The sequence below is a fragment of the Pinus tabuliformis genome, chromosome 6 (genome assembly GCF_031772625.1).
Source record: "Pinus tabuliformis cultivar Carrire ecotype Pingquan chromosome 6, CPIR1, whole genome shotgun sequence".
NCBI classification, from domain to species: domain Eukaryota; kingdom Viridiplantae; phylum Streptophyta; class Pinopsida; order Pinales; family Pinaceae; genus Pinus; species Pinus tabuliformis.
Window position 1 is genome coordinate 65,790,178 of NC_142292.1, and position 13,514 is coordinate 65,803,691.

The 13,514-nt window shown below is 39.8% G+C and overlaps 1 protein-coding gene across 4 annotated transcripts in view; it reads right to left on the reverse strand.

Annotated features, from left to right (window-relative positions):
• LOC149257251 (uncharacterized) overlaps positions 1 to 9,115 on the reverse strand; it is a 196,678-nt gene extending 187,563 nt beyond the window's left edge. For 3 of the 4 annotated variants that reach the window (XR_016256694.1, XM_089413839.1, XM_089413837.1), the window contains exons 1-2: positions 8,601 to 9,115; positions 5,895 to 5,962 (exon numbers count right to left, since the gene is read on the reverse strand). Coding sequence is in view for 3 of the 4 variants with exons in the window: in XM_089413839.1 (XP_089269965.1) it covers positions 5,895 to 5,962; positions 8,601 to 8,993 (461 nt within the window). In the remaining variant the exon portion in view is untranslated. Of the gene's footprint in view, positions 1 to 5,894; positions 5,963 to 8,577 lie in introns of all 4 variants that reach the window. The other variant, XM_089413841.1, reaches the window with a different exon arrangement.
• Between the last annotated feature and the right edge of the window lie 4,399 nt (positions 9,116 to 13,514).

Sequence of the window (13,514 nt, forward strand, 5' to 3'; positions counted from 1 at the left end):
CTATATCCAGCACCAGAGTGTCAAGTGATGGTTGCAAGTGGAGGAACCATAACTTGCTCTGGAAAGTGCCATAATATCAAGCTATCCATGGGAGAATATGTATTGAATAGCCCAATGCTTTCCTTTCCAATGGGTGGTGCTGATGTTGTACTAGGAGTCCAATGGCTACAATCCTTGGGTACAATAGCTTTTAATTTTCAAGAACTTTTCATGAAATTTTCTGCGGAAGGAAAGGAAGTTGAATTAAGGGGTATTGCAGAGAAACCGAGAAAGATAATCAGCTCTAACGGTATGACAAAGCTTCTAAAGAAGGAACAACGAGGTGTAATTGCACAATTATGTTCATTAGAGGTTCCCACATCGAAATCATCTATTTCTCCAGATCTCCAAAAAGTCTTGGACAATCATTCCAAAGTATTTGAGACTCCCAAAGGTCTCCCACCTATTCGTGATCATGATTATGCTATTCATTTGATTCCAAGAAATGTTCCTCCAAACATCAGGCCGTACAGATATCCCTATGCCCAAAAGAGTGAAATTGAACGTGTGGTTGCAGAAATGCTAGAGGCTGGTATAATTCAACCTAGTCAAAGTTCTTTCTCTGCCCCAGTAGTATTGGTGCACAAGAAGGATGGATCATGGCGCATAGTTCTGGATTATAGGGAGCTCAACAAGCTAACTATTAAAGATAAATTTCCCATTCCTGTCATTGATGAATTATTGGATGAATTGCATGGATCAATTTACTTCACCAAGTTGGATTTTCGTTCAAGATATCATCAAATCAGAATGAAGACTGAAGACTTTTCGAAAACAGCATTTAGAACTCATGAGGGTCATTATAAATTTTTGGTCATGCCTTTTGGCCTTACCAATGCACCTTCTACATTTCAAGGTTTGATGAATTCCATTTTCAAACCCTTCCTTAGAAAATTTGTGTTAGTATTTTTTGATGATATACTAATCTACATCAAGCCTTGGAAGGATCATGTTGAACATGTTGACAGGGTGCTCAAACTATTGCAGGAGAAACAATTATATGCAAAAAGCTCCAAATTTTTCTTTGGAGTACAAGAGGTGGAATATCTAGGTCATATTGTATCTCATGAAGGTGTTAAGGTAGACCCTAGCAAAATTAAAGTCATTACGGAATGGAAAATCCCCAAATCCATAAAACATCTGCGAGGATTTCTCGGGTTGACAGGGTATTATCGCAAGTTTGTTAAGAATTATGGGAGAATAGCAGCACCTCTAACAACATTATTGAAGAAAGATGCATTTCATGGACCCTAGAAGCAACAAAGGCCTTCGAACATCTTAAAGAGGCAATGTGCCAAGCACCGGTCTTAGCTACGCCGGACTTCACAAAAACCTTTATTGTGGAATGTGATGCTTCAGGAAATGGAATTGGTGTTGTTTTAATGCAAGATGAAAGACCCATTGCTTTCGAAAGTCGTCCAATAAAGGGAAAGTATTTACACAAAGCAATTTATGAGAAGGAAATGTTGCCAATACTACATGCACTTAAGAAATGGCGAACCTACCTAATGGGAAGACACTTCAAGGTAAAAATGGATCATGATAGTCTTAAATACTTTTTAAAACAAATATTATCCTCTGAAGAGCAACAAAAACGGGTCACAAAAATGTTGGGTTATGACTTTGAAATCATCTACAAAAAAGGGAAGCAAAATGTTGTGGCAGGTGCACTCTCAAGAAAGGATGAGGATGTGGAAGCATTGTTGTGCACCATTTCTAGTATCCAACCAGATTGGATAAATGAAGCAAGGGAGGAATGGAAGAATGACGAAGAAGTGTGTGCACTCATTCAAAAGTTACAACAAGATTCCAGTACATCTGATACATTTAGCTGGAAAAATGATTCATTATGGTACAAAGATCGCTTATACCTATGTAAGAATTCCCAACTCAAACAAAAGATTGTTATGGAATTGCACACTTCTCCCTTAGGAGGGCACTCAGGATTTTTAAAAACTTACCACAGGGTTAAGAAGGATTCTTTTTGGGATGGCCTTAAATCGGATATTCAAAATTTTGTGGCGAAATGTTTGGTTTGCCAACAAAATAAAGTTGAAACAATTAAGACCCCAAGTCTATTACAACCTTTATCCATTCCAAGCCAATGTTGGGAGGAGGTTTCAATGGATTTTATCACAGGTTTACCCAAGTCCGAAGGAAAGAGTGTCATCATGGTGGTAGTTGACCGACTTACCAATATGGACACTTTTGTACATTATCACATCCATTTAAAGCCAGTACAGTTTCCACTGCATTTATGGAAACAATTCAAAAGCTACATGGAAACCCAAAGATTATTGTAAGCGATAGAGATCTCATTTTAACTGGAAATTTTTGGACAGAATTATTTTCTTGTCTCGGTACTCACTTAGCTCATAGCTCATCTTATCATCCTCAATCTGATAGGAAAACTAAGATAGTAAACAAATATTTGGAAGGATATCTTCGTTGCTTTGTATCTGATAAACAGACACAAAGGGTCAAATGGTTGTCTCTGGCTGAATGGTGGTATAACACTTCCTTCCATACTGCAGCAAAAATGACCCCATTTATGGCACTTTATGGATATCATCCACCATCCATCACATCATATTTAAGAGAAAATTCTAAGGTTCAAGCAGTGGAGCATCACATCGAGCATCAACAACAAGTTCTCCAACTCTTAAAGGATAACCTCACATTGGCGCAAAATAGAATGAAGCAACAGGCAGATCAACATCGTAGCGAAAGAAGTTTTGATGTAGCTCATTGGGTATTCCTACAGCTACAACCATATAAACAAATGTCCCTCAAGCAAGCTAAGAAGGATAATAAATTATCACCAAAGTATTATGGTCCGTACAAGGTGTTGCAAAAGATTGGTACTATGGCATACAAATTGGAGCTTCCTGCAGCTTCTCGAGTGCACCAAGTTTTCCACGTTTCATGTTTAAAGAAGGTTATAGGCGACAAGCTCTCAGTTCAAACAATATTGCCAGAACTTCACAAGAAAGGAAAAATTATATTGGAACCGGAAGCAGTGACAGAAACAAGAACTCGACAGCTACGAAATCGATCAATTTCGGAATATCTCATCAAGTGGAAGAACTTATCCGCTAAAGATTCCACATGGGAAGATGAGAATTTTATACAAAAGCATTCAAAACTACCCAAGTGTTGAGGACAACACTTTTGGAGAGGGGTATGTTAGGTCCCTATAATATTAGTGATTCCCCCATTACTATTTGCGTTGTATCCCTTATTATTATTGTTGTGCCCCTATTGTCCCCATATTGTTATTATTGTGCCCCATAGAATCCCTCTATTGTTATTTTTGTGCCTTTATATTATTATTGTTAGGTCGTCTTGGTTATATTGTGACCCCTTAGACTCCTATATATAGAAAGGAGGTTTTGTCATTTGAATCATCTAAGAATTGTTCATTTGTGTAATGTAAAGGAGGTTGCCCCCTCGAAGAGGCTTATTTATAAGGCGTTGATCTTTGTTTTCTATCTTTTTGTGAGTTGGTTTCATAACAAAATTCTATTCAAGGAAATTCATCCCTTAGCTGCCAATTTTCAACAAAAACATTAACACTCCCTCTTAGTGAGAGATGTATTCTCACAACACACCTGGAAGTGGCTTTACTTTCGAACTTGGAACACATTTCCACCCTTGATTTGGTACCACAGCTACTCCATATGACACAGAAGCAATTCCCGTTGTATGACAGGGACCCTTCATCAAAGATATCCTACTCCTACAAGACTCTCGCTCTTGAGCATCCTACAAGACCATCTTGTACCATGACACAATCTTGTAACATTACTCTCTCCCATCTACATGGCCATCTCGTACCATGACTCTTGAAAGACTACTCGCTCCCACCTACATGGCCATCTCATACCATGACTTCCCGAAGCTAAAGGTTGTCTTCCTCTAAGCTGCTGATGCACCCCTAAGCCTACTAACTCCCTCTGAAGACTAACTCCAAATCACAAGCCTTCTCAACCCTTAAGGTCCCTACTTGACCTTCACTCCAAGTTTCTCACTTGGACCTCCAATGGCTATCTTAGCGCTCTAACCATCTCGATCCTGCCTTCTCAGCCCCTCTTCTATCACAGGAATAAATCTGGCCCTTACTCAGCCCCTCTTCTATCACAGGAATAAATCTAGCCCTTACTCAGCCCCTCCAAGCTCTGATCTCTTCACAAGACCTTCACACCTAGATCATAATGAATCTCTCATTCATTTCTCTCTATCTACACACCAATCTGCAACTGTCCACAACTCCTCGTGTGAACGATCCGCTCCATGTCTCCCTGGGCCTACTAATACTGGCCTTCAAGGCCCATACAAGTAGTCTTCCATACATAGCCAACTCTCTTGGCATGGGTCTTCAAAACACTATTGCTACTTGCAACAGTTCCTACAGGTCCCTCTTAGAGATGTTACCTATGCAAATCTCAGATCCAACTGCCCTTCTCAAAGACCATGCTCTGATACCATGTTAGATTTTGGGCACTATATTTAGTGCACACACACACACAGACCAAATCTGGTAACAACTTCCTATTAACTTTACACAGCTAATGAACTAAAACACACTGATGTGTCTAACCATAAACAAATTTAGCACAACGGAACTCATAAAACCAACAATCAGATCATGCACAATATCATATTACACACAAGTTTTGCCCAGTCAACTATTCTTCATTAAATTCTTCTCAAAACCTACTCGAGTTCCCTTACTGGGATAATCACCCTCAAGAAACTTACATATACAACAATTACCATGGATTTGATCCAACGGATCAAGCCCTAGATCCATCCTCGATCTGGTTGATCTGGATCTCCTTTGCTACTCTGTGCTCTTTCCTCGGACCCAACACAACTACATATCTCACTCATAGCAAACCTGCATTCTTACTCATGCAAAACTCTTGCTTACTTGAGAGAATCTCTCTCTCAATGTCTCATGCTCCTGCACATCTCTATGCCCTGCTCGGCTCTCCACAAACCCTCTCGGCCCTCTCAACTCTCTTGCCAAGCCACAAGAATGAATCAGTCACCCTTGTACTTACACTTTTTCAAATGGTGCAATACCATGGGGGTCTATACCATGGGTCTATTGGTGCAAAGCCCTGTCACTTAGTCCACTTGCCCCACACGTGAGAATACTTTGGATGCTACCCAAATCATCAACAAGATGTAAGTACATCAATTTGGATTAATTCACATTGTTGAAAATAACTTCTGAAATCTCCTATTGGGAAAAGCTTAATATTTATACTTAGTATTTGTAATGCAATGGTCATTTTTCCTATACGATATCCTATTTTACTGGCTAAGCTTGTGCATTTTGCCATTTACTTTTATTAACACCTTTCTTGTTGGGAATAGATATTGCAACCAGAGGACAAGGAAAGAAGTTTGGCGATGGACAGAGTGTACTAGTAGATAAGAGGAACTGACACAAAAAGTGAAAATCTACAAACATATTCAAAATCTAATACATTAGGTGGTGAAGAAGCATTAAAACCAAATGGTAACAGATTGCAAGTCTTTCTCGTGTATAAATTTGATATCATCTTATATGGTCTTTTTAGTCATATTTTAAAGTCATACTGTTGTTCCTTGTTTTGTATTCCAGTTTCTAGAGCTAGCTTTCTTCAGTTAAAGTCTTAAGCAATGTCTCGATATTGTAACTGTTATGTTATTGGTAGAATTCTCTTCTTCCCAAAAAACAAATAAAAGGGTAATCATAGGGCTATCCTCTAAAAAGCATGCACATGTCCCCAGTGAATCCAGTTGAAAGCAAAAATTATTTATAAGAGCAAGATTGTAACAAAAGGAGCTAAAGACCAACTCACTAGATTCGTTTCAGGTAATGATGATATATGTCTTCCAACTGTGCTGCATGTGCCGTCTTGGTGTATTCCTGAAAGAGAACAAACATTGGCATTATTATGAACATTCTTTTATATTTTATGCAATTCGGAAAAGATTATGCAACTTACCAAATTAAAATGGTTGGAATTATATCAGCCTGCATGCATAAACCTTGTGTATTTTTCTGACAACAGAACATGGATGCAGTTTTAGAGACGCTGCAAAGAACTTTATGTTTATTAATTAGTGCTTAATAACAAAGGCTCAATTTAATGGCCAACAGATAGCAAATAACGCCTTGCATCTGATAGAGAACTTTTGGTTCAGAGAATAGCAGGATGGCAAATATTGCTCTGTGATTATAAAAAGAATTCTAGTTAAAGTTTAGCAACTGACAATTTCTGTCTGTCATAAGCTCAAATCACCAATGCATGTACCCTGACAGCAAAAATGGGCGGTAAATGGCCTTAACTTCATTTTAGGGTGCTCTGGTTTAAGGTTCATTTGTCCAGGTATGAAGTCACTGAAACATATCAGCAATTGTATTGAGAGAAGCGAAGTTCATCTACATCCTAGGTGAGTGAGGGGACAATCCATCAACTCTTAGTGTAACAATAAATTGGATGTAGGCAGTGCTTTGAGTACACTGGATATGGACACTAGCCAATACTCATCTAAACCTAGGTCTAATATGCACCTCCAGGATGCAAAACTTGAGGATGCATATCTCAAGCTTCATACAAATGGCCACGGCATCAAATTTTGAATCTCAAGATATACAATCTCAATATTTGCAACCTTGGAGCAGACAACCTTAGATGGATCTGGGCAAATCAATAGAATGCTTGTGGGTCAGTCTGAATACTGAAAACAATGCCACGGAAGGTCTAAAGGAATTATACATTTGGGAGTTCCAAAAGATAGGATGTGTTTAAGATGAACATTCAAATGACAGGCCCTCTTTGGAGAGACTGATGCTTGGACATACAGCAAGGCAGTCCAGAAATATGACTAGTAGAAGCTATAGCCCCTGCTTGCTCTATTCCCTGCTTCATCACAAACACCCTATAACCCCGCTTTTGAAAAGTAGATGGGCCTCGTCAGATCCGGACCCCAGGTGGCTACATGTGTCATAGATTCCATAATGTGCGGTATTTCTGCATTTCCTACAAACTATAAGTTTTTGCTTGGCTGGTCATCCTATCAAAATCAAATGTTGCCAACAAAATCTCATCTGACAAAAGCTGGTTTCACAAATGCCCAATGCCCAGTTTGCAGTAAAACTGAGTCTTTGAAACACAATATGTGAGAATGTCAAATTGCTAGAGGTTGTTGGCAGCAGGTACAGATGCAAGTTTATTTGCTTCTTCAGGGTGGCATCCATTGGAGGGATGCCGTACTGGGTGACTCCAAACAATTAGTGCTTTTAGTGTTTATGGGATTGTGGAACTGCTTCGGAATTACTGTTTTGCTCTCCATCTAGACACAAAAGCGTAAATGACTTTTTGCCAAGGAAGATAGTTGTGTGTTTGTTTTCTGTATGATTTGGCGGGTAGAGGTATGCAATCAGCTCTATGCCAAGGATTATCTCCTAATCAGGGATGTTTTAGCCTATTCTGGTCTGATTTCTGCTTTGGTAGCGTTGAGGATGAACTTTCCAATTTTTTTTCTCCTCTGCCCATCGCATACGCTCCTTCGTGGTTCTTCTCTCTGTAAATATCACCAGTATAGTATAAGAAGTATTTTTCAAGACAAAAACATTAGTGCAAAATAACAAAGGGTCGATTTCAAGGCCAACAGGGAGGAAGTAACACCCCGTGTCTGATACAGAACGTTCGGTTCAAAGAATAGCGGGATGGCAACTATTGCCCTGCGATTATAAAATGAGTTCTAGCTAAGGTTTAGTAACTGGCAATTTCTGTCTGTCGTAAGCTCAATGCACTCATGCCCTAATAGCAACAATGGACAGTAATTGGCTTTCCTTCATTTTTGGGTGCTCTGGTTTAACGTTCATTGGCCCAAGTACAATTGCACCGAGAGAAGCAAGGTGTATTTTACAGCCCGGGTGAGGGTATAGATGATCCATCAGTTCGTAGTGTAACAGTGCATTGAATCTAGGTATTGCATTGGGTGCACTGGGCATGGACACTAGCTCATACTCATCTACATCTGGGTCTATCATTCACCTCCAGTTTGAAAGTTCAAGGATGCATATCTCGAGTTCATACCAGTGGTCGAGTTATCAAATATGGAATCTAGAAACATACAATCTCGCTATTGGCGACCTCGAGATGGATAACAGACCCGTGCTTAGATAGGTCTGGGCTAATCAACAGAATGTCTGCAGGTTCGTTTGAATACTTAATAAGTTAATTCAATACCATGAAAGATCAACAGGAAGGATTTTTCCAATTCTCCGTTGAGATGAATAGACTGTTTAGGGTTTTCGAAATGCTGACATCTGGTATAAAATAAAACAATAAAATTAATTAATTCAATACCATAGAAGTTCATCAGGAAGGATTTTTCCAATTCTCCATTGAGATGAATAGACTGTTTAGGGTTTTCGAAATGCTGACATTTGGTATACAATTAAACAAGAAAGAACAAACTCAAAACTAATGAATTTAACTAAAAGAAAATTCAATTATGGGGTAAGCTAACCAGAGCGCTTTTGCAGTTCATACGTGTTGGGTTTCTGAGAGGAAAACTGATAGTGTGCTGTGAAGTCCCCGGCTGCTTAGAAATCCAGCAATAATGTCCTCCAACTCGAACGAACCTACGGGATGCCCGTTGGGTACCTGTAACACAACAACATCCTTGTTTTTCTTCTTCTTCTTATTCTTCTCCGTCTTGGCCTGTTTGGCGTGTTTTATGGAAGTGGAATACTCTTCAATGGCAGCATGAATGTCCCTCTTTCTCTTCTTATGGTCTTTGCAACGAGATTGTTCAGTATGGCATGGGACAGGCTCTTCTTCTTTGCTGGATTTGGAGGGCATATCTGAACTGTTCATTTTCATTTTCATGTTGAGCTGTAATGAGCGAGGTAGGAAATGCAGAGTCGAGTTTTCGACAACCATTTCCAATCAATCTGCTGCTGTTATGGCAGCTAGTTGGTGTTGATATCAGACAAGCATCTGGTTGGAGCCTCTGAACTCAACTCAATTCAGTCAGCCAATAAACCCAGAAGGAACAGTATGCCGGTTTTGTGTGGGTTGATATTTTAAAATCTTTGTTGGAAGCTTATGGAATTTTATTTTATTTTTTTAAACATCCCGTTCGTTTATTCAGTTTAATAATTATATATTAGAAAATAGATCATAAGCTCCATAGAAACGTGTTCTTGATAGTAAAATTATCTCAAGGCAATTGTGTTCGGAAGAAAAACAGGTTTGTAATTGAAATTAAATGAAACGAAATGATATTTTAAAGTTTATGAAACTAAAAATAGTTTATGAGATCATTAGTTTCTTGTTTTTCATTTTTTGCAATTTAATCATTTTCTGATTCAAATTAATGATGAGCTTATCCAACTTTCCAACAATCCCCTCGCTAAAAAGACAATGAAAAGAAATTGATGCTAATGTATTCTCGTAACTTTCTCTGATGTCTTTAAATATATCACATTCCAAAATGAAATGTTTTTCCGATTCCACTACCCCAACCGTGCAAAATGTACACACTCGTTCTTCCCAAGCTTCTTTAGGCCTTTTCCACCGTCCTGTTTCACACCGAAGTTGATGCGAGTTGGTCCTTAATTGAGCAATAAGAACCTTTGCCCACCACGGAATGCTATCTCTAATGAACTCTTTTTGTTGTAGATCACACATAGGGTTGAATTCCTCAATGTAATACTTCTTTCTACCCAACTCTTTTCCCTATACCCTTTTACGAAACTTCTCCATAACAAAATTCTTTAGCTCCTTGCTATTTGTGGGACAGGCATTTGCTCACAAAGTTGTCCTCATCTTTTAGGATTTTCAAAAAAAGATATGGGTATTGTGAAAGTAATAGTTATATGTGGTAAAACCCCGATCGGGGTGCATGCCAGTGGATGGAAGTGTCTGCAGGCAGTAATAAAGAGTACAGGTGATTTACGTACCATTCCCCGCCACACGCTCAAGACGATGGGTGCAGTGGCCCTTGGCATGAGTACATGCAAGGATGGTGAGAAAGGTGGCAGAGATGGCAAGGGCGAGGTGGGATGTATAGCAATTAAGGCGGGACAAAAGGGTAAGAACTATAATTTGGCTAGTGGAGCAAGGAGCTGGAACAGTAGAGAGGGAAGGTGATGTCAACAGCGGCATCAACCTTAGAGCGGCAATGAGTATGTATCTTGGCTCTTCGCCTCCTTTGCAATGTTGACCTAGTTTGATTCTTGCTAGGGGAGAGGGAGATACTCGGGAAGGTTAATTGGTGGAAATGCAAGGGGAAATGAAGGAGGCGTTGAGCTATAATAGTTTGGCTATGCGTCTTTGTTTTAAGCCTGTCGGGATTTGACCTTGCCTGTGGCAATGTGGATGATGCAGGAGCATCCGAGCACCCTTCATTCAAAACGGAATTCAAAGCTGTGAAAGGGCAAACGTGGACAATCATTGTAAACCAGGGCAAATTCTGTCAAAACATAGATAAATTGATGGAATTGATAAGTCTATAGAAGACTTGATTAAATGTAATTATCTGCCATGTGTGCGTATAGAGAGACTTAGGGGATTTGATTGAGCAATTGTGGGAGAAACTCATGGATCTTAAACAATCCCTCGCTTTTGTAATTTCCTATATAAAAGAGTCTGTGTTGTGTGAAATAGAGAGAGAGAGAGGATACAATGTAGTAGCAGGGCAATTTGTGACTAAGGCCAAGAGGCCTTAGCCTGTAATAGAGTTCTGTATATAATTGAAATATATGTGTTATTATACATTTGTGTGTTATTTGTATTTTGTGTGTCTGTGTATGGTTTACATATAAGTTCTTATTGTAAGTTAATAAATATGCATATGCGGGTGTAAAGGACGAAGTTCTATGAACTTCGCCTTCGTCAGAGTATGGCAGGGTAAATGTGTGTTATAACGTAATTCCACCAATAAGCGAATGAGAGATCCGTTAAAACGGCAAAGAACGAAAATCGTTGGATCGTCTAGATCGACGGATAATATTGGCGGAACGAGAGAACCCTGACGAAAATCGTGAGAACCTGGAGGAACCATCATAGCCGTTAGATCGGACAAACCCAGCAGATCCAACAAATCAACGGTCATCGCGTGGTAACAAGCGCTGAAGTTTAATTCTAAAAACGGTCCCAAGAAAATCATTTAAAGGATTTTAAGGTTCTGAAGGATCGTACCATCCGTTTAAGGGGTGATTGGACGCATATCACGTGCTAATAAGCGTGGACATTAATTTAGAATTTGGACGCAATGAGGGTTTATACAACGGGCTTAAAACCTTGTTGAGTTCCGGCCATCGAAACTGTTCGTTAGTTAATTGATCGAACGATAATTGCGCTCGAATGTGCGCGTGGGTTAACATTTCTGGTGAACCCGATAGGTTATGAATTGGGGTTTATTTCCGTTGAGTTTCGGCCATCAACCATTGTTGGTTGATTGGTCGGGTTTTGTTGTAATTCTGCTGATTTTAAGGCTTCTGATATATATGTGGGCCCATAACCCATAGGTCCACACGCGAAGAATGTAAAAATGCAACTTTGCTGTGTCAAAGCAGCTTAGTTGTCATCATTTTTGGTATCAGAGCGGGAAAAGGTTTCCTACGAAAAGAGTTCGAGTGCAAAAGAAATAGGTACAGAAGTAGGTATAGTTATGTTGAAGATTAGTGAGTTTATGGTCTTATATTTTCGTACAGAATGCGGCAGAAGAAGGTGAGACGATTACAGCAGCTTAGAGCCAGGAGTGCTCAAATGGTTCCGAAGAAGAGAGAACCAGAGAGATGCCGAAAGACTAAGCTCAAAGGAGAGAAGCTTGGTGAGGTATAGTGTAGTAGGGAGGACTTGTTACTACAGAGGTTTCGTTGCAACTCAGTGAAATATCATAAAGGCAATTCCACAGAGGATGTGGGTAGAATTGCTAAGGGATGAAGGAAGCGTATGACCCGGAATCATAATTTTTTTTTAACTCGGGAGTCCGATGCAGGAGTATCCGAGCACCCTTCATTCAAAACGGAATTCAAAGCTGTGAAAGGGCAAACGTGGACAATCACTGTAAACCGGGGCAAATTCTGTTAAAACATAGCTAAATTGATGGAATTGATAAGTCCCTAGAAGACTTGATTAAATGTAATTATCTACCATGTCTGCGTATAGAGAGACTTAGGGGATTTGATTGAGCAATTGTGGGAGAAACTCATGGATCTTAAACGATCCCTTGCTTTTGTAATTTCCTATATAAAAGAGTCTGTGTTGTGTGAAATAGAGAGAGAGAGGATACAATGTAGTCGTAAGGCAATTTGTGACTAAGGCCGAGAGGCCTTAGCCTGTAATAGAGTTTTGTATATAATTGAAATATAGATGTTATTATACATTTGCATGTTATTTGTATTTTGTGTGTCTATGCATGGTTTACATATAAGTTCTTACTGTAAGTTAATAAATATGTGTATGCAGGTGTAAAGGACGAAGTTCTATGAACTTCACCTTCGTCAGAGTATGGTAGGGTAAATGTGTGTATAACATAATTCCACCAATAAGCAAATGAGAGATCCATTAAAACGGCAAAGAACAGAAACCGTCAGATTGTCTAGATCTACAGATAATATTGGTGGAACGAGAGAACCTTGACAAAAATCATGAGAACCTAGAGGAACCATCATAGTCGTCTGATCGGACAGATCCAACAAATCAACGATCATCGCGTGGTAACAAGTGTTGTAGTTTAATTCTAAAAACGGACCCAAGAAAATAATTTAAAGGAGTTTAAGGTTTCGAAGGATCGGACCATCCGTTTAAGGGGTGATCGGACGCATATCCCATGCTAATAAGCACGGACGTTAATTTAGAATCTGGACACGACGAGGGTTTATACAATGGGCTTTAAAACCTCGTTGAGTTCCGGCCATCAAGACCGTTCGTTGGTTGATTGATCAGACAGTAATCGCGCTCGAATGTGCGCGTGGGTTAACATTTCTAGCGAACCCGATAGGTTATGAACTGGGGTTTATTTCCGTTGAGTTCCAGCCATTAACCATTGTTGGTTGATTGGTTGGGTTTTGTTGTAATTCCGTTGACTTGAAGGCTTCCGATATATACGTGAGCCCATAACCCACAGGTCCACGCGCGGAGAATGTAAAGATGCAGCTTTGCTGTGTCAAAGCCGCTTAGCTGTCATCAGTGGACCTTGCTTTGGGTGGCAATGAGAACCCAGGCTTTGAATACTGTGGGCGGAGTGGGGTTGGCCACTGGGGTCGGGTAGGCAGAAGCTCGACGTCAAAGGCTGAGGGTAGCAAAGGGAAATTAATATGTTGGGTAGGAAGATGGACCAATGGTTGAAACCATGGCAAACTATGGGGAATTTAGAGTAATTACTGCGCTAAGGGACCAACCAGGATCCCTGTGGGGGATGTCGAGCATGATAAGGGCAGAGGAACTGCTCTG